Here is a 21,977-nt window from a genome sequence, read left to right as displayed (position 1 = left end):
GGTCGGGCGCTGCCGGGAAATAGCTGCGGGGAGGGGGCGATGCCAAGGGCTCCCTCCCGCCCGCCCCGGGCTCCAGCGCGTTCCCATGGCGACGGCGTCCTGGCAACCGCTCCCGCTCCCGCAGCCCGGCCTGCGGCGGCCGCCCCGCTCCCATCCAGCGCTCCCTTCCAGCGCTCCCCTGCGCTCCCAGCCCAGCCGGCCGGGAAGGCAGACGGACGGACAGACGGACGGACAGACGGACGGGCCCCCGGCGGCGCAGCGGCGGTCACGGCGCTCGGGAGCGGAGCGGGGCTCGGAGCGGGGATGCGCGGGAGCGGCGGGCAGCCCTGCCCTGCCCCGAGCCAGCACCGGTGAGTGAGCGCAGAGCCCGTCCCGGCTCTGTCCCTCCGTGTTGCATGGCCGTGAGTGGTGTGTGACCCGTGGTGTCCTGTCGCCTGTCGCACGCCCCGTGTTCCCCGCAGCCATCGCTGCGCCCACCCGTGACCCCGCGCCATGGGCCGAGCCGCGGGCAGGGCAGGGCAGGGCAGGGCAGGGCTCCGGCACCATCCCCCCGCTCGGAGCCCTCGGCACGGGCACGGCCGTCGCACCTGTTTCCCCAGAGGGCCCTTGGCCTGGCCCGGAGCCGCGGGCGCGGTCGCGGCGCTGCCGGGGGGTCCCTCCCGCACCCCCTCGCTCCCCGCGTCCGAGTTCAGAGGGGGCCGGCGGGGGCTGGTTCTCCCCGACACCGCCGCCTTTTGACCCATCGCTTTGCTGAGGTGCAACACAAGGACTTTTTCTCTTACTCCAAAGCGTCGCCCCAGAGCACTTCAGAGTAACACCGGGAAGCTGCCGGGGTGGTGTCACACGTTCCCTGCGCAGCAACCAAAGCGGTTGCTATTTTAAGAAGAAAAGAGTGATTAAAGTGTTTGCCTAGGCAGGTATTTCAGTCTCCTTTGATTCCCGTGTGACTTGTGGCAAGTCACATAGCCCACCCCGTGCTTCACTTCCCTAGCAGCAACAGAAGGAAATTATGTTTTCAGGGATAATAATGCTTTCCTACCCCGCAGGCATATTGTGAGAATGAATGTGAAAAACACTCTGAGGTGCAGAGACATTACAGCAAGTATTAGACGTAGGTTATCATGGAAGATGAGGAACTGAACACTACAGATGAGATTATCCTTCATAACAGGAGAAATGGAGAATCCACAGAAAATAAACATGCAAGGCAGTCTGAGAAGTGGGGAAGGGAAGCCACAGCACAAATAGCAAGGAGTGAACTGTACATTGCTAAAAGTGTTTTTTCATCGTGTTCCATGGGTGATTTTTACACATCTGATGTCAATGACTTAAAGAAACAATACGGAAGTAATCCATGTTTTTATGGAAAAGCTGCCCTGCGTGTCAGGTGAACTGTTATTTTTGGCAATCAGGCATACAGTTCACAGCTGGGGAAAATCTTTTATCTTTTCCATGTGACAAGTATATTTGGAATATTCAGTAACCTAAATTAATCAACCCAATATTTACTGGGCTAATATATCATGACTTAAATTGCTATAGCAGTATTAAGTAGGAGACAACATCATTAAAATAAAATTAAGCACCTGTAGAGAGTATTTAAACTGGTATTTAACTTGGTCCCAGTTTACTGCCATTAGAATTGCAGCCATGTGAAATTACACTTCTCTGAATCCAGGTGTCAGAACATCTTATGTTTTCTTTTATATTTACTAGTCTAAGTTGGTATTACATACACTCATAGAGAAGGAATTTGTCATTAGTTCTGACATCTATTTGTTACAGTTTATTGCAAATATCTCCAAACTGCAGGAAAGTTTTGTACAACCACTGAACAAGATCTTAAACACATCCTTTCTGGCTATTGGATCAGATCAAGAAATCCAATAACTGCTGATATTTCACTGTGTACTGAGGGAAGTACTTAAGTTAGCAACAACAAATGACTGAGACGTTCATCTGTGTGACTTTTGTTCCGTGTGCACAATTTCTCGAAATACTTGCATTTAGCTGCATGTCTAATGGTAATCTGGCAGAAAAAGTTAAAGGTTCAAGCAAACCTATGCTTCCTCTGCTGCAAACATTTTTTGCCAATTGATAATAAATAGATACCAAAGGCCCTAAGATTAAAACACTGTTTGGCTGTCTTTTATAAGTTTATTTCACTAAGAGACTTCTACTGTGCCAACTTTAATATTTGTTCTTTATTCTTCTAGGTAGCATCCAGTGCTTTGCTGCTGTAGCACACACAGCTCTCCTTAAATCAGTGGGATAACCCCTGTGTTCACAGTTAAACTGTGTTCAAATGCTTCACTGCATCAAGATCATTAAAATGTGTTAAGGCCCAGAGGTCTAAGAGTACATGATCTCAGGTGGTGTAGCCTGGGGATACAGCCAGGAGGGACATCTGGAGAGTGGTGGCATTGCTTAAAAACCAACAACTGGGAAAGGACGGTGTGAGGAACAGATTGCAGAACTGGACCTTCAGTGTCTGTGCAGGATTTTGAACGCAAAAGTCATCACAATGATACCCAGCTCTTATACCCTGCTTTTTACTTATAGCCATGTAAGAACTTAAACAGGGAGGTAGGTATCATTCTGTCTCTTCCATATGGGGAAACTGAGTCATTAGGCGTGGAAATAACTTGTCTGAAGTTCAGTGGGTCAGAGATTGAGCAAGGAGTTAAACTCCGACCTTCTGAATTCCTGTCTATTGTCATTGCTGCTCAGCAATCCACCTTCTCTTAAAACTATTTTTTTCCTAATTTGTAGTTTCTGAAGCACCATGCTATAAATAGAACACACACACTGTGACAATGTTTGCTCTCTGCTCTCAGGCACTGCTTTCATACATTTCTAAAGCACAAACATGCTTTGCATTCTGAGATCTCGGAGGGCAGCCTTATTGCTTCTTCACAATCACTGTTTGGCTATTTTATTTCCATAACCCATTTTTCTCTTTCTATTGGTAGAGCATAATGCACAGGATTTCATCAGCAATTGCAAAATTCTTTTCATACATCAGCCTTTAGTTTTCAGGGAGGATTTTAGGTTCCCAGGGAGTTCAGGCTTAGGCCGTTCTCATTCTCTTGATACTTAAAAATGTTGATTTGTTTTATATAGTGTAGAATAGCTGGATTTGATTGAGGCTAGCATCTTTGTCATTAATTTAATTTCTGTCAGCAGACAAAGCTTCTGAGCCAGGTACTGGTATCACAGTAAGATATTAAAATATCTTTCTGAAGCTATTGAATAGACCTACTCTGCTGCAATATCTGTCACAGTCTGGCTGGCAGTGTCTAAATATTAAAGCCATAATCTATATTCTTACCACAGAAGAATTTACTTACAACATAAAGTGTGATCATTTAGATTCCAAGACAAATTAGCAAAAGACTCAATTTTGCTAAACTATGCTGATGTCACACATTTTATTTAGGTTTCTGACTGCCAATGCTTTTACCTGAAAAGCACCTTATTCCTAATAATCTACTGTAATGAAACATTTGTATTTGACTCTCCAGTCAATATTTTCCTAAGTTTTACGATAATCCTGTATATCTTACTTTATTATTCATTGATTAATTATGTCTGAGACCAGTAGACAGATTGGGGACAAGAAGTTTGTTTACCTTTGTCCTGCCAAACCGGTTCTGTAGGTCAACAGCAGATTTCAGTTTCAAGGCTGTCACCCTTGCCTTTTCAAGAGTATAATTTTCACTATAAAAAGCTTTTTAGCAGTTTTTAGTCTTCATTCTTTTGTGTCTATTTTTAATTTTAAACTTTACTTAAAGGTGCACTTAAAGCAGAAGAATTTAGTCATGTCAGTGCCGATATAAATTACTCAATAATTCAATGTGTACTTTTTCAACAGACATAAATTATTGACCAGAAAATGGCCCACCGAAGCCCAATCTTCCCAACTCTTGCCCCTTCTGAAAGGTACAGTTTGGAATATAAAAATTAAAATCTTCGTATTGCAGAGTATTATGTGTCTCTTGGTTCCCTATATATAGTAAGGCCGTGGCTTGGGACTTTGGCATTAGTATGCAAAGCAAAGTGAAATACTGTAAACATTCAAATCATGGCCCAAATCACAATTCCTTGCTCAGCTTTTACTTAACCATTTCCCAAATAAAGTAAATAACTTAAACTGTAACTGAGTAGAAGTCCAACAATACTTTACTTTAGCCAGTCTTCTAATAGCATGGAACGAGTGTGAAAACTCAGAGCCAAAAGTGACCTGTATTAAGAGTCCCCATGCATCTCTTACAGTATCATCATGGTGAAACTGAACTGCTGATTTGGCTTATTAATAGGAATGAAAATGAGAATGCACAGTAAATAATACAGTTCTAAGAAAAGATCTCCTCTTTCAAAGTGGGGTTGAACTTGTATCTTCCCCTTATGCTTCTGAAAGTTTTCATTATTCTTTACAGAATGTAGTGACAGGAAAAGATTGCATGCATTAGCAGCCTAATTGTTTTACTTTCAGCACCCATGAGCTCCATTGCATTCCATGGAAGCTATGCAAGTGCACTGCACCCTTGAAAAATATAGACAAATATTCAAGGTACCCAAATGTAAGCTATTTTGGGGGGAAAATTTGTGTTCTAAGACTATGAGAAGTTTGTAATAATTTTGATCTTTCTATACCCACATATGCTCCTGTCCAGTTCATGGGGGAACAAGCTTCTGTGTGTATTACAGGATAGCTGTAGAGACTGAAAAAAGGAATTGACACAGGCTACTGCTTTTTAATCTCAGTCTGTTTGCATTTGATTTACAATACCTACCTTCTACAGTTATGGCTTAGATTGAGCCTGAGAACTGCAGAGACAAATAACATTACTTTTGAAACTCAATAAAGGGGCTTGAATTTGGATTCTTAATCAAATTCTAGTTCTGAATTGTAACTACTTTTATTATGCTAATGTCCTTTTCTTAAGATCCTATGCTTTTGTAAGCTCCCTTAAGGGGAATGACAGGGAGCCTGACCTGCCTTTGTACAAGACACACGCAGTAGCCAACACAGCACCCGCTTATTTGTAGGAGTGGGCCCTCTCTCTGTGAGTATTTTGGGGCTTCTCCCAGTACTCAGATAGCATTGCACTGTCTCCCGTGGAAAGACATTGCAGAGGTTTGTGTGAGAACTCAACAACATCTTGGCTGTTCTTCTGCACTAGACGGGTTCGGAACATCCCACTGCACAGCCAGGCGCTGACAGCGGTGCCGCTGGCATCCGCCAGCCTGGTGGATCAGCTGGAAGACAGAATCCTGAGCCATGAGAAAACAACTGCGGCCCTTGTGGAGCACGCTTTCCGCATCAAGGAGGACATTGTTCACACCCTGCACAGAATGCAGAACAAAGGGGGGGGAGACCGGCTGGCCCGGCAGCTCCTGGAGGAGCACATCCGAAACATCACGGCCATAGTGAGGCAGCTCAATCGGGACATTGAGGTATGTGGGGAATGTTCCACGGCAGTAACGCCATCCCAGCTACTCAGGCCTGCTAATTTCCTAAGAAAGTTTATACCACAGGATAAGCAGAGGTCAGACGAGGTCTGAAGATCCTGTAAGTTTATAAACTGTTTTTACAACTTGAAAAAGTGTTTGCAAATTACATAATTCTTTCAGGGGCTATGAAAATAGCACAGGATATTAGCATATAAACACAGAAGCCTTTGTGGTTCTAATAAGCTTGCTTTCAAAAGCTGCACTGGAAAATCTTGAAAAAATGAATTAATGCGACACTAATACCCAGCTCAAGTTCAGTCCAAAGGCTGTGCTGTGTAAACACTAGGAAATGCCTGAGCTCTGTAATAAACTTTCTTTCCCTTCTGACTCACTGATGACACCAAGTAACCAAACCCAACTGCTCATTTTTATGACCTAATCCTATGCAGATCCATGACTTCACATGTGACCTCTGCTGCAGTGAGCAACAGGGGTGTGGTGGGGAACATGAAAGGATAAAAACCAATATTTTTTATCCTTTCATTTTTATTGTCAAGTTATTCTTTATGCATATTATGGTATTTATGTGCAGATTGGACAGTAATAACAAGAAATAATAAAATGCCTAAAAGATATCTGGTTTAGTACATTGCAGGACAAAGTTTTAATAAAGTAATAATAAAATGGTATCTGAGGGTACTGAACGACTGAAAAATAGTGAGTGACATTTTAAGTGTACATTAAATGTGACATACTGAGCCTTTATTTGCATATGAATGCTTTGTAGATGCTGCAGGAACAGATCCGTGTCAGAGACAATCTCAGCTACGGAACAAATTCTACCCTGAAGAGTCTGGAAATGCGGCAGCTTTCTGGCTTAGGGGATCTTCGGGGAAGAGTTGCAAGGTAAAAGTCAACATGGAACTGTATTTTGGGGGTAGTTAATGTTGCTTTAGTCTTGAAGTATTAATGTGAATGATAATGGGCTGAATTCCACTTTGGCAAAATTCCCAGGATAATTTTGTTCTATGTTGAATGAATAATAATCCTTTGCATTCCAGTATTACGTATTAAACTTAATAATATCACACTTAATTCCTAAAATTCCTGAAATTAGTTTTAAATAAATTACTTCGAATTCCTCTGGCAAATTTGGATTTGGTTCAGCTTTAAAAAGTACTGTGGTTAGACTCATGTATCTTTGAAACACATTAATTAGCACCATTAGAAAGACAGCACGGAACAATCTGCACTTGTGAAGAACAAAATAGTTGCACATTTTTGCATATGTTTTAGAAATAAAAATCTGCACATTCAGTTGTTGGTTAGCCATATTAAAACCCACAGGCTACGTGACACATAAGGAACAGAAGGCTATACAATAATAGAGGTTTTACAGCCTGCCTGATACTCCAGCTTACAATTGTGCAGCTACACAGACTTCACTGTGCCATCAACAACACGTTTACAAACCCCAGTACAGCAACACTGGCTTAAGTGTCCCTAAAGTTGAACACAAAAGACAGAGGATATGTACAGCTACAGGGAAAGGACCTAATCTGGCCTAAAGCAGCTTGGCTGATAACTCTGATGGAGCTATACTTGTCCTGAATTTGACCCATTGTCTATATTGTACAGGTAATTTTTCTTTCTTCTTTGTACATCAGCTGATTTAGTGATAACCTTCAAAAGGCTACAGAAAAAATCAGGGTGGAATTTTCTTGAACTGAAGTTTTCTCATAAATTATTCAGTTGCCTGAAGCTTCCACTGTAGCTTTCATAGCCCATTTTGTAAAGAATACTTCAGAGAGGTTTTAAAAAGAATTAAAAATTTAGTAAGTTATGCACTATGCTTTAGCAAAAATGAATGAACTAGTTTATTTTGTCAAATCAGAAAACTGATTGAAAGAGAAAGACACACACACACACATATGTATCTCACTGAAAAATCCCCTTAAATACATGCCTAGATCTTCCTGCTTCTTTATATAAAAAGTCCACTTTGAGATCATACTACATCCTGACAGGGGTCCACACTTGGAGCAACACCATTATTGACACCTTGGGAAGCAAAATGTAGTGTCTTTGCTTTCAATAAGAGAACTCAAGAGAAGAAACAGGTGCTGGCCTGGACGTCAAAGCAGGGCCCTTGCCTGCCCTGAGTGCTCAGAAGGGGCGTGGGGAGGGACTGGCACACTCTGTGCCAGAGTTTCCTCCTTTATTTACTGAGGGCACCGCCCTGGTACTGTGCTTGGGTTGCAACTTATCTGATAATTGTATGAGATTAAACCCATCTGCCTTATGTCAGACTGGGCAACAACTGCAGGCTATTTGTAGTCATTACCCTAAGAGAATCAGTTTATTGTCTTTGAACTGTTATCTTTGCTTGTGCCCTCTGTGCTTCTATTCAGCATGCTCTCTACAGACAAAAATTCCCTGAATGAGGAAGAAAAAAATATCTTCCCTTTATCAGAAATCAAGTTAAAGCAGTGTTCCGTGAGGGAAAACTGTTTGCCTTTATTTACAGACATATTCTACTTTGAAAATTAGTGTTGCTGTGAATAATGATTACAGCACCAGCTGGAGAATATGGTCGAGACAGTGGTTTGTTGTGCTGTTGGCACAATACAGACTTTTCCCTGGGATAAACAGTTTCTAATTACTCTAGCCAATGTTCCTTACGTAAAATAAACTTTACTCACCTAATGCAATTTTACTTTCACATCTAGCCGTGCTAGCTTTCAGAAGAGTTCAGAGTGAAACATTAGAAACACGATCAAGTTCCTGTGGGTCACCACCTTACTCTGCATCAGCTTTCAGCCCCAGTGAAGGTGTGGCTCAGGCTGCAGTGACAGGCTCACTGAGTCCAGCCCGTGTGCTCTGGGCTGGTGGTGTGCAGACACACACTTGGTGTGGCTCAGTTCATACACACTGCACTACAGTAAATCCCAAAATCTGAGCCCTTTGGTCATGTAATAGTTTTAGTGTCGGTCTTAGGATTCTGGCCAAATTTCAGTTCCAGTAATTACATGCACATTAAACATCCTATTCAACTTCAACACTGGAGAGAGTGGTGTTTATTTCCTAACACCAACTGTTCTGTAACATGTCAATATATCATCAAACAACTGTCTTGTTATTTCTTGAGGGTTGCTGCTTCTAATGATGAGAACAGGGATCCCTACATGCACATGCAGTTCTGAACCACAGCTCCAAACCACACTCCTCTGGTTTGGAGGAATGAGGTTTGGACACACCTCACTCACATCATAAAATCAACTGCTATTGCTATCAGGAAATGACTGAATACACATTGCAGCTCATGTCTTTGGACCATTTCTCACTAAGCACAATTTATGGATGAACTTGTAAAGCATGATTATTAACTTTAAGAAAAAATATTACCTCTGTTAAATACAGTGACACATTCAGCAGAGAATTAGATAGGTGCCAGTAAATCCATTTCTCCAGCCTCCTGTCCCTGATGTTCTCAATTTTATATAGCATAGATTTAACAATTCTTTTTCTGGTGATACTAAGTCATAAAATTCAGTAGTAGTGCCTTATCATTTATTTAGAGAATTACTTGTGTACTATGAACGTTTGTCTGGAAAGTTTAAATGCAGCAGCCTCCTTGTAGAGATATCAATAGCTGTCTCTAGAAGCTTCCTGATGGCTAAAACATCCAGAGAAACAGCAACTCTGCGTGTTCTAACTGGGCCTACTTTGCATATATAGATGATTTTTTTATATACATTATAGAACTGATTCATTTCAGACAACCTGGACTCATTAGATGTAGGCAGATTTTCCTGCACTGCACAGAAAATGAGTCTGATGCGTCTGGGACACGCTGAATTTGTGAACTCCTTGGGTACAATAAATCTGCTGTGCTCTGGCTCTTGCTGTGTAGGAGGTGAGCAGGGGGGGCTGCTCTGGGCTCCTGGGCCACACCAGCACCATCCAGCAGCTCTGCTGCTCCTTCCTGCTGCCTGCCCTGCACGTGTCAACTTGCCTTTCACTGCTTGTTTTTCACTGAAACACTGGCATTTTAATTGAAACCCCTCCTGTTAGAACAGAACAGGAACATTAACATCTCTCTGGGTACCAGTACAGCACAGGTATAGAGTACCCAGGTGCAGAGTATTGGCACAGCTCTCAGCCTTATCTAGGCTCTAGTGATACCAACTGGAGCAACTTCTGTCTTTGGATTTCTTAGAGGTTGAAGACAACAAAAATGCTCTTCAGTGTGCCAGAAAAATAACTACTACTTTTGCTTACTACAGCTTGGAAGGCAGTTGTTTGATAATTTAACTGTTTGTAATAAACTTTACTGGTTTCTAGAATTCTACTACATTCTGAAATCGAGGATAATACTTAGCAGTATGAAAACTCTCCATTTAGTCTTCATTTACCAATCTCCCCTAAGTACACAGCTTGCAATCAGAACTTTCAGAAATTGTCCCCCCAAATGAAACAGTAGCAAAATGAACACATTCTAGTGTACCTTTGGTCCAAATTTCAACAGTGCATGTTTGCAACTGCATATGAAAAATTGCCCTGGGCTGTTTTTATGGACAGCTTCAGTATTTCAGAGAATTATTTATTGTGCACTTCTTTGTACAAAACTGTTTTACACTCAGCTCTTATATTTTTAAACCAGGATCCATCCTAGAAATCTTAATCTATTTCTCCTGTCTTTCCTTGTGCTTTTAGGATGACCAAACCTTGAAACTTGTTTCCAACTTCTGTCGTTATACCCATAGCCCACTGGCTACATCTATAGAGATTAAATCAAATACAGTATTCAGAAACATGTATTTCTATTTTTAAGAAGACTTCTATTGTCATTTTAATATGAATCCATAAAGAAGACTCAAAAAAGAACTTCCAGAGGTGTGGGGAATTCAGTGGGGATTATAGTGTGCCATTTTTTTCTCCCCTCTCTATTTTTTTTTTTTAACAAGAAAAAATTGCAAGCTATAATGTTCCCTTGTGTTTAGATTGTTGATTATCTTCCAACCCATCATACGGTAGAAACCTGAATCAAAAGTGTTAGAAAGCCCATGCTTTTCCATATGTTCATCTCATTATTGCCTCCCTTTCTGTTTGAAAGCCAGAGGAAGCAGGGAGTGAAGTTATTTAGCTGTCCTAACTTTTTGACTCAAAATGTGTACTCACATAGCTAATGTCAGAACCTCATTCTTTGATACTGAACACTAATATTTTCTTCCAGGTCAAAACTGATCAGGTGTTTGTGGGTGTGTACAACAAATATAGCGGAAAAAACCAAAATAATCTGATCAATACACACCAGACTGACACTAAATTAACACAGTCAGAATTTTAGTGTTTCAGTTACCATGGAACTACATGAACCCTTTGACCAGGTAACTGAGTTCCATGAAGAAAAGAAATGCTCTGTGATTAAAGCCAGAACATTTATTTGCTTTAAAAAGAATTACAGATGCTCGCTGTTTACATTTGCTTCAGTAGTTTCAAAGCTGTTGCTTTTTATATTTTCAGTCATGCCTCAGAGAAACAACACTAACCATTTTTGGAGCCCACAGCATTTTGGTGATTAGATGTGAGATGATTTCATTGCTCTGATTCTCTCTGATCATAACAGCGGGGAGAGATTTGGTTTTCCTCATCTTTCTAAAAGAAGTGTCTGATTGTGAGACCCAGAAGTAAAGTTCAGTGCTGTGTAAACCTCAGCTGGTCTTCCTACAGATATTACTCACTGCTCTCACTGTGCTCAACCGCTACACCATCAATGGATTTCCAAAACTTTTGTAATGTCTATGTGCTATTTTGCATGACTGATGATTTTCTTATTGAAATCATATCATAATAATAAGCAAATGCTCCATTTGGCATCTTAGTTGGGACTTTCCCTTCATGTTTAATGATAATGGCAGTTACTGTAACCGAGGTGATGAAAATGCATGTTGAAACGAAAGCCTGCAACCTGAAATGTGACTAAAAAGAGCATAAAGTGTGTCATTGGTTTAGGTAATGACTTAACCTGCCTCAGCTTGTTCCATTTTATTGCCTTTTTCTCCCTCAGATTGTAAGTGCTGTCTGTTCCCCATCAGTTTTCTAGATCAAATTTGGTAACACTGCTGGTTACATATTTCCCTTAGCAAAAAACTGTCCATGAGTCATACTTCACAGAGGTCTTACTCCTGAAATCACAGTATGTACATTTTTACAGCTCAGTTAATGCCTTTATTGTATTACTGTAGATGAAATCCACCTGGTCAAATTCTTTTTGAAATCTGGTAGAAAATGCACATATTCTAGAGCACATTTAGACTGGAAATGTTACAGCATCAAATGTTCCAATGTGAAGAAAAGAAACAATAATTATTGTGTTCCAGGACTTCATAATCTTTTCTGAGACAAAATTGCCACTGCTTTCAGTGACAATTTATTTATTTACCTAAATGAAGACTAAGAACTGTAAAATTTGCCCCATGTTGTTTACTACATATATTAATTGTATACTACTGTTTCACAAATAAAAATACAAAGCTACAATAATGAAAAAATGGTCCTTAATCATAAAGGCTTCTCATCATGTAGGCAAAATCATACACACCCAGTCAGATGTATTCTGGAGTGTGACAAAAACACAAGGTAATGAAGTTGTGCACCTTTGCCTTTCTGATGTGATTTCCCTGACTGATAACACAGCCTGCCCATATCGTGGCACTGTCAACATGACTGAAATGTGTGTGTCAGACTATTGGACCTCAAGCCCATTTGGGAGCAGTTTGCTGAATACTATGAGATATACATGACAATTCTTACAGTCTCATAAGACATTGTTTCCCTAGACAGCCACATGGTTTCCCTAGACCAGAAGTGGCCAGTATAAACTGGAAAATTTAAAAAGCCTGAGCCTCCTATTCTATGTAGCTGTTGCTTTTTTCTTTTATCTATTCAAACAGGTGTGATGCTGGGTTAGCCAGACTGTCTGCAGAGCATAAAATTACATATGAAAGACTTCAGAGCCTAAGTAAAGACCAACACACCTCCAAGCTGATCTTAGAATCTAAAATCAAAGAGGCAGAAATACAGGTATGGTATTTAGACCAAAGCAATCCATGTACAGGTAAGCGTTACAGTCTAATTCCCACAGATTCCAGTACTGTTAATTATTATCCTGGGAGGTCACAGATTTACAAATGGAGAGGTGTAGCTGCTCACAGTCGTTATTACATTGAATATTGGTACCTACCTGCATTAGTATACTGGTCTAACTGAAAAAAGGTCCTTAATTTTTGCCTTCAGCATCCTGTGTAGAAGGGACTAGTGTGTAAAGGCATCTGAAAGGACTCCAGGAACCAACAAAAGTCAGTGATTTCTGGCCTGAATGGCTTCCTGAGGTTGGAATGTGAACATGGCATGGATGCTTCACAAAACTACAACAATGCAAGCATCAGTGTCTCTCCCTTGGCCTTCCCAGGATGATTCTTTATCTGTTTGAACACAATTTTTGAAGGTCTGCAAAACAAAACTGGCTCTGGGTTCTGTGAATCCATTAATCTGTCCGTCAGGTTTCTCTTCCATTGGGTTTGAGAATGGAAGTGAGCACTAGATACAAGCAGAGACTTGTGACATTAAGGAAAAGGATTCTTCATTTCTCCATCTCAAGGCCTTCCCATTTTCTTGGTCAACAAAAGTATTTTACATCTTCATTTTGCGGTAGGTAAATGGTTAAAATCCACTTTACCTTTCTCAGAAGGCTCAGTGTAGTACCTTAGCATGTCAGGAGGATGTTGTCATGCATCTTGTAAGCCAGAACTGTTTTGTGAAAGTAGGATGATTGTTTTGGTGAGAAATATTTTCTTCTAGGAATGACCTATCCCCAGTTAAACCCAGCCCTTCTGTCCCTGCAGTAGCCATTGTACACAGAGTGATGGAGCACACCCCTCACTGCTGGTGGAGTGCTTTGCTAGTTATTTACTGTGCTTATGTGGCAATGTGGAGATGTATGGATTCTGCAAATCCAGCTGTCTCAAGGGGGGAGCAGGGAGATGCTTTCAAGGCAAAACTATTGCAATTATTTAAGGCGAAAAAAATAAATTACAGTTTTCAAAATGTTGATACTTTCATGTTAAGAGATACTGTATTTTTCAAGATAAAGTAAAATATGCCAATTCAATAATTTTAGAAATGTTAGCAGAAGTGATCTCTCTAAGACCTTCCCTGCTGTTATGAAAATGTCCCAGGTGAAACTGTGATGAAATGCTGCTGAAAAGTAGTAAGTTCTGAATTTTGTTTCAGATTTCTCACCTGCTGAGCAGAGTAGAGCAGTCAATAATGCAGCAAGAAGCAAAGCTCAAGGTTGCCTACAAAGAGAGCAACCAACAGCTACAACTCCTGGACACCAAGTAAGTGCTGCTGCCCTGCACCCTGGGAGGCAGGGCCTCGGTTTTCCAAGTCTGACTGTTGCAATCTTCAGGTCTACAAAAGCATGAACCTCTCTGAATACCTGTTTGCTCCACAGATATTACGAAAGCACAATGGTCTGTCAAGTGGGACTTGCTTTCACCAGGAATCCTGCCCCTGATGTGTTTAGGCAATTTTAAAAAGTTCATTAAGTCCCTAGTTAAGTATTTGGGCAGAACTCAAATGACACAACTAAGGATTTTTGTAAGAGTGGCCTGATACCTTCCTTGCTCTTCTGCAAGAACTGTGCCAAGTAATGAAAGCTGGAGGTGGCTGTCCAGAGCAGGGCAAAATGTGCAACTCAAGCAGGAAGCAAAGCACAGCATTCACAAAGTGTTACTGCTTTAAATTGGCTTCAAACATGAATATAACTGAAATACCTAGATTATTAATGATAAGCTACTGTGCTACTACCAGACATTATATGGGGACATTATATTCAATTCAGATATTAACTCCTCTCCAGGCAGTTCTGGTATAAGCCATCCCCATCCTTGTTCCTTACTGCTTATTGCCATCCTCCTGCAATCCCACCAGTTACACCAGTAGAACTGTTGGCAAACCAGATGAGAGAATAGACCCAGATTTCAAATACTCAAGGGAGAAAAGAAACAGTTTCATTGGCACATTTGGTTGGTGTGAAGCTGAGGTGGGTACAGGCAATGTAAGTAGGGCCACTTGAACCAGCATTGCCACCAAAATAAATGGTTACCAAATCTTTGTTCTGGTTTAAGACCTCTGGGCACAAAGATTATAATCTGAATGGATGACCATATTCTGTTTTCAATACCACAATGAATTTTCATCTGCTAGGCTTCAAAATCTGTGATGAGTTTTGTATAAATAACTGCTATTTTGTTGTGCTCTTTCACCTTTGTTTTCTAAAACAACGTTACTTTATCCAGTTTAGTAGCCTTACAATTCAAAGACTCACCTTAATATGGGGAGAAGAATGTATCAAACTGCCATTATGTTATTTTATGAACATGTTCATAAAAAAAGTCACTGCTGAATGACCAGTTCTGCCCTTTTGTACCTGCTAATTTCTGTTGTGCTCTTAGATTAAAAAATGCCATTGAGGAACTCAGCAGTCAGATTTTGTCTGCACGTAGCTGGTTGGAACAGGAACATGAAAAGATTGAAAAAGAGCTCGTGCAAAAAGTTGAACAACTCTCACTGACTTTTAAGGAAAACACGGTAAGTTTCTCTAAAATATCCTATAGTACTGCTCAGGAAGTATTCAAAATGCTTATTAATAACTAAGATGATATAATTGAGCTACTATTTGAGTGAGATTTTCAAACTGCCTCTGTATTTGCCTAAGTGTCTTCACCGATGTCAAGTGTAACATTCCCACAACCTGAGAATTTTTAAATAAATCTGATCACTGCTAAACAGATCAGTATTTTAGCCTACAGTAATCAAGTCAGTTAAAATAATTTTATAAAAAAAGTATAATTCCTTACACCTTTGAATTCCAGATAAAAGACAGTCAATATCTATTTAATATTTTTGAAAGACTACTGTTATTTCATATGCAGAGTAAAGAATTAAAATTCTTTTTCTGGGCTCCAGGAAATGAGTGAGAGAGCTTTTGAGATGAAATTCAACCAAATGGCAGAAAAAATTGAGAAAATAGAAGAAATGCAGAAGATAACCATGGAAGCACATGAAGCAAAACAGACTGAAGAAAGGATAAATATTCGCATTGGCAAACTCCAAAATGAGATAAACGAAGATATAAAAGAAATGAAAGCCGAAGTTAATGCTGGTAGGACCATAGTCATCAAGTCCTTTTTCCTGAATTGTGGTAACAGTGATCAACTTATAAGAATATACAAAATGTCCTTGTTTGTATCACAGTAAATACTTTTTAAATACTTTAAATACTTTTGGGGCAGATGTAATGGCTACACCTGTGGCATTAATCAGGATTTTCCCTGTGTGTGACATTCCCAGCAATAAGGGGTATTATTGCTATGTTGCCAGCTTGGCAGTGCCCTCCCCAGAGCACACACAGCCATAGCTCTGCTGTGACCAGGGGCATTTTTGCCACCAACACAATTACATCCTATTTTCCTTCAAAACTGTTGCTGTTCCTAGTGCAAAGCAGGGTGTTACAGTGGGAAGCACATTCTGACAGTGGCTGTGTGATGCTCTTGCTCTCGGGTATGAACTAATGGAATTCTCACCTGCAATTAGGATTTGCAGCCATCTATGAGAGCATTGGGTCTCTGCGGCAAGTTCTAGAAGCAAAGATGAAGCTGGACAGAGACGAACTACAGAAGCAGATCCACCAAATGAAGCAGGAGGTTCCAAGATGGGGAGAGGCTGGACCATGACTGCAAGATTTTGTCTGAGAGATTCATGTTCACCTGGCTCAGTAGGCAGACTCTAGTCTTGTTCCAGTCTGTGACCCAAATTACCTGCATGTACCAGTGACATGCTGCTGTTGCCCAGGTCTGTGTTGGCTCAAAGCAGTAAATGCAGGCTCTTCCTGGATAACCAACAACCAGCCCTCAGGGCTGAGGTGCTCCTTTGCCACTGCACTACTCTTGTTGCTGTCAGGAAATTAAGCACTGTGTAAAACTGGAGTAATATATTGGTGAAGCTGGCACCTAATTTGCTAAAGGCATTCCAGTTTTGCAGGCTTGGGCAGTATATATATATATAAATATATATACTTTTATATATAAGCACCTGCACCCACCCCATTCCACCCCATCCCTCTATTTTTAAAAAATAAAGACAACTTGATATAATTTGCTTAATCTGAATTTGGCAAGGTTCTCCATCTTGAGGCAAATTACTTAGTTGAAATCAGTGGATATTTTTACAGTGACTTTCTCTACTATTGACTTCCTGGGGAGGTAGAATTGGCACTAAAAAAACCAATGTTCAAAACCTAGATGCCATCAGAAAATGTTTGTTTAGTTTTGCAAATATCCTGTGTGTGAAAACTAAATAGTGTTATATAATGTAGTTGTAGACTAAGATGATTCATCAACAACATAAGAAACTTTAATCACATGGTCTTAAGTATTGTAACCTTTTAGAATGAACAACCAGGTGGAGTTGAGACAAGGTAAAACATGTATATAAAATATTTTTTAAGTGGGCATGTGTTCCTGTGACTTGCTTCATTGTATTGATAAAAACTTAGAAAGGTTTGAAAACAAAAGAGAAGGTGATAATCTAACCTGCCTGGATAATGTAATGCAAAATAAAATGCAGTTTATGTTCTCCTTAGAAATATTCATTGAAGTAAAAGAACTGATTCATCATATTTAAGTAGACTAATAGTTTAGCAGATTCAAATTGCTAATTGCATTCACAGTATTTCCAGATAATAATTTCCATTCACAGAAGGGATTACATAATCAAAGTCAGCACCCATGAGGCATATTAATCTAGATAGGAAAAAATATATATGTTAATTTGACTTCCTCATTAAGAGCATGATATATTGCTCCTCATGTTTGCAAGTCATGCAGGATTAAACACTCGAGAAGAATAAAAGACCTCATCCAGTATCCTATTAATTTATACTATTAACAGTAGTTCATATACAAAAATACTACTAATTCACACAATTCACATTAGTGTTAACATAAATAAATAAATAGGATGTCTCTACACTATTGTTAATGGATTTTCCTTTCAGCTAGTATTGCAAAAACTATTCTTAGTTGGAAAATCAGTGGCAAATTTCTCATCACTTCCATGAAAGATGGTTTGGCCCACAGAGTCACCATATTTAAAACAAACAAAGAATAAAAAACCTGCTCCAAAAACTTACACCAATAACTTGAGTAAGACAGTGTAGTGTGTAAAAATCAAAGGAACGCACTCATCTTTACAGGTCTAACACCTCATTTTATATTCACTTCCTATATAGTTGAAAGCAATTCAAAGTCTCAAAGATACATGAAGCTTTTTGCAGCTCTGGCTTCCAGTGCTGACACAAAGCAGCAATGACAGAGGCAGCTTTGTTACCATCCATGTGCTCTGAAATGTATTTACAAGGGCAGCTAAGGGGAAAGGCCAGTTCCCTGAAGAGACACAATGAAATGCCTGCAAATATTTCTTAAGAATTGTCTGAAAAACTGATTCTTACTCCACATATGTATTCTTATCTATTCTTAAATATTTAGCCATGTGCAGTGGAAAAGCTATTACTGATGTTTCATGTAAAAAAAAAAAAAAAGAAAATAACAAAGAAAGAAACAAAAAGAGACAGAACAAACACCAAATAATTTTTTTTGTTCTGTAATTGGAAGTCTGTACCTGAGGGAATCTGGTAAGATATGAAGAGCGTATGAGGAATCAGAGAAACAATTTATTCAAGATTTTAATAAAATGTTTCTCTTGTAAAAATCTCGTGTGATTGATCTGTATAAAAAACAACACACGAAGCCCTATCCAATTTTACTTTTTCTGGTTTAAAAATGTTTTTCCCTAAATTTCAGCTAAAGCAAATAACTAAGAGCCCAAATAAAATAATCTTGAGGTCAAACTTAATGTCAAGCCATGTCTTCAAGCTCTGAAGTGCTCCCTGGAGGGAGACACAGGTCAACAGTGTCTTGTCCGCACAGGCTGTCAGGGAGTGCTCATGTGGGATAAGTGAGTTCTTCGAGGGACAGTGGCAGTCCCTGTGTCCTCATCTTAACCCTGTATGGCAGAATTCTCCCCTCAGGAACAGCAAGGCCTCTGGGGAACACCCAGGGAGCCAGGGGGGCTACCAGAGCTTCACTGTGAGCCCTGACCTGCAGCCATCCTGTAAAGCCAAAGAGAAGGAAACAGCTGGGCCTGAAAGTGGAGCTGCCCCTTTATTTTCCCTTCCATGCTGGCCTCCAGTGGGATTGCTGTGTGCCAGTCCTTTGGGGACACCAAGGGCTTTGGATGGTGAGAGCAATGTACTCTGTTCAACACAAGTCCTCCTGCTGTGACTCACTCTGTGGGCACCAAACACGGGGCTGCAGAGCCCACCAAAGGGAAGAGGCAGTGAGAGGGGGCACTGTTTTTCTGGATGGAACCCAAGCAAACAGAATGAGACTTGGGAAAGTAGATGTGCACAAAATACTATTTAAAACACAAAGTTCACTGACACAACCATAAACTCACTAAAGGAAGGACTGAGAGGAGCCTTGGGAAGTCATCTGCTCCCTCTCTCTGCTTTGAAACAGATCTAACTCTACCTAAAATATTTGCCATAGGCACTCCTGTAACTTGCTTACAACAATCTTTGAAGAATAAACCATTGACTAATGCAGTCTATTCCACTGCTTAAAGAACTGTCCTGCCACCCAAACAACTAAACTGAACGGACTCTTGATAGGACAAGACATAATGAGCTTAATTTCAAGCACAGAGGACACAAAATCTAATTTATGACATTCTTCCCTGCATGTCCATTAATTTTTTTAAGGCAATCCGTGTATAACAGAAGATTCTTCTTCCTACACCCATAAAAACCCCACCAAACCAACAACACCCAACTCAAAAAAACCACGACCATAAAACCCCCCAAGTGGCCAAAAGCAGACCACTTCCTCTCACGAAGTTTTAAAATCTTTCTTTTGTCAGCTATTTTGCATGCATGAGGCTTAAAGCATTTGCACTGTGCAGACCATAGTATTCAGCCAGCTATGTTGCCTGAAAGGCATAATGAGTGTCAAAGGTTAAACTCATTGAAAAATATTTAACTGGGGTACATGCCTTTTATATCAGCATGAGATAACACAGTAGAACTATAGTACTGTGCAGTGAGGGACTTAACTGGGAATCAGAATTATGACAGTAATTACAGAGCAATTGTGCTATTTAGGTTCATTAAGCAAACCAAAGGAATGATGCAAGTAAGTTAAAAGGAGGATCCTAACTTCAACATGTATTTGTTTATGTAGTACAGTTTTGTATTGTGGATACCTTTATATTGTGGATATCTTTGTCATTACATTCTGATACAGTTCAGTAGACAGTTTCCATGTCAGAGAAAAACAGTATGAAAGCCAATGAACAGCAGTATATTCCTGTGAAGTCAATTTAAACTGAAATGTAATATTTTCTTCTTTTCTCAATTTGTGTTTCCTGTTCCACCTTCTCAAGCATCTGGCCATCTGGGGCACAGAGTGTTCTCTGTATCTTAGAATTAAAGTGCTCATTAGACATGTATTCCAATAATGGAAACGTATAATGAGAGACAAATGACAAACTGATGACCCCCTGATGAACTGACGTGCAGAGGAGGGACCCTCCTGTGATACTCCCCACAGTGTAAGAAATTCGGAGGCAAATTTGAAAGAAAACCAGGAAATTCAGTGCAAGGCCTCTACTGAATTTGCCACAGGGTGTCACTGTTACTCTTGGCGAGTGAAGGACGATGCTAAATGTACCCGTGTGATCCATAGATGCCGCAATACCACCGAGATGGGGCTGGAAGTATTTAACAACGCTATTACAATACTAGTAATGCTAAACAATACTAGTTAAATACTAAAAAGTATTTAACAGTACTCTGACAGAAGCAAAAAAATATTCTAAAGGCATCACTCTGTAAAATCTCAATAAAGGCAGATGATTAATTAAGTAAAATACTCTGAGGGTGATTGTGATGCTCCTTTAGACAATGCACAGGGAATGGTGCTTGGGACCAAAGCTCTCTGCTACCTTTTCTGTCAGCAGAACTTTGGTCAACACAAAGCATGAAAAACTCCCAAAACAGCTCCCAAATCCAGAAAAAAAATTGGGGGCAGTACTTCTAAAGCATTAGATCTTAAATCAAGTAAAGCTCAAAGAGCAACATGCAGCATTTCACACTGGTCATCCCAGGAGCTGCTGCAGACTTGCAGAAGAAGCTCCTTATCCAGCATTTCCTCCCCCTCCAAGGCTGACTTTGGCTGAAGCACTACAGGATAATCTGAACAGTTATCACCAGATGAAGCTCTGGGCCTAACACAAAAAGCTGCTCTCAATCCACGCAAGGATTATCTCAATAAATAGCCTCAGCGTTACAAAATATGTGGGAGAGCCATGACTTTTGCTGGCATAGAGCAGTGAAAAATGCTCTTAGCTCAGCAGAGCATTAGAGATGTATACCTAACCAGGATCAATTTAAGGAGAAAACTGAAGCAGTAATTGTCATAAAACAAAAAACCCAAACTGAATGAGAGGATGAGTAGGAATTGCTGGTGAGAAAGGAGAAAGGAAAATTGCTTCTTGTAGAGTGACAGGAATTAAAATAAAACACATCATGCACTGCTGCACATACTCCAAACAGTTATTTTCATTAAACCTGACTTCAGCTTCTGCTAAAGCTCATTTTCTAACACCACTGCACTAAACAGGCTCCCCTTCTATGTGATTGAAGTTGAATTAGACTATAAAGGAAGACAAATTTCGCTGACTGTGCTGTCTCACTCTTGTGCTACATTTCCTGATGGTATCAGGACTGTGAGGTAGGGCATCCACTCTGCTAGGGGGGCTTTGTGATCTTGCTATCTCCATTAAGAATAACTTAAAAAGGTGCAATAATTGCATATTAGAATACATATGCCTTCATATTATAACACTGAATTTCCATGCTGTGCCACGCTTTTATTCTTCACTGGCTTTGAGAATTGTCATTTCAGTACATGCAAGTATCTTATTATATAAATCATGAAACTCAAGAAAGGTATAACGACTCAAAGTAGAGCTTTTAAAATGCAAATAACTGAAAACAACAAAAGTTAAAACATATTTTATGCTACTGCCATGCTTTGAAAAGATAAATGCCAGCCTGTTTACTACTATAAATAATAAACCTTGTTCACTTTACAAAGATCTTATGGGGATTGATCACTTTGTATCTTACACAAGCTTGAACATGTGAAGTGCTGTGACCCAGTTCCACATATGCTTTCCTTTGTGAGATTAATCTCCCTAAAATGAACGTGGCAGCTCAGAGCAGACACTGCTTGCTTTCCTCTTTGCATGTATAACATTTTATATTGCAAAACAAAAGGGACTGCTGGTCTCTGGTATGGTCTCCTGGTATCTTAGAATCATACAATCATTTA

The 21,977-nt window shown here is 40.2% G+C and overlaps 2 protein-coding genes across 3 annotated transcripts in view; one reads left to right on the top strand and one right to left on the bottom strand.

Annotated features, from left to right (window-relative positions):
* The window catches only part of MYO1E (myosin IE), a 191,205-nt gene that overhangs the window by 85,805 nt on the left and 83,423 nt on the right, over nt 1-21,977 (bottom strand). The gene's annotated exons all lie outside the window — the stretch shown is intronic.
* FAM81A (family with sequence similarity 81 member A) lies at nt 122-21,721 on the top strand. 2 transcript variants are annotated; one of them, XM_051796490.1, is made up of 11 exons: nt 122-350; nt 2,217-2,586; nt 3,875-3,942; nt 4,496-4,573; nt 5,187-5,460; nt 6,245-6,363; nt 12,414-12,543; nt 13,753-13,859; nt 14,979-15,114; nt 15,493-15,688; nt 16,120-21,721. In XM_051796490.1, the coding sequence occupies exons 3-11, from the start codon at nt 3,896-3,898 to the stop codon at nt 16,257-16,259; spliced, it is 1,227 nt and encodes a 408-aa protein (XP_051652450.1). In that variant the 5' UTR covers nt 122-350; nt 2,217-2,586; nt 3,875-3,895; the 3' UTR covers nt 16,260-21,721. The 2 variants fall into 2 exon arrangements, with proteins under 2 accessions (XP_051652450.1, XP_051652451.1); XM_051796491.1 differs by lacking the exon at nt 4,496-4,573 and having other exon boundaries at nt 124-350.

Source organism: Manacus candei, unplaced genomic scaffold (assembly GCF_025592945.1).
Source record: "Manacus candei isolate 608988 ecotype Guabito, Panama unplaced genomic scaffold, ASM2559294v1 h1tg000046l, whole genome shotgun sequence".
NCBI lineage: Eukaryota > Metazoa > Chordata > Aves > Passeriformes > Pipridae > Manacus > Manacus candei.
The sequence above is the reverse complement of the archived record's forward strand: the minus strand, read 5'-3'. Positions and strand labels throughout refer to the sequence as shown.

What these genes read in the sequence shown, in the direction of transcription:
- FAM81A (XM_051796490.1), top strand. Translation starts at nt 3,896, where the DNA reads ATGGCCCACCGAAGCCCAATCTTCCCAACTCTTGCCCCTTCTGAAAG. An exon ending in ACTCTTGCCCCTTCTGAAAG is followed by an intron (nt 3,943 to 4,495) that starts GTACAGTTTGGA and finishes TTTTACTTTCAG; the next exon opens with CACCCATGAGCTCCATTGCA. An exon ending in AGCTCAATCGGGACATTGAG is followed by an intron (nt 5,461 to 6,244) that starts GTATGTGGGGAA and finishes AATGCTTTGTAG; the next exon opens with ATGCTGCAGGAACAGATCCG.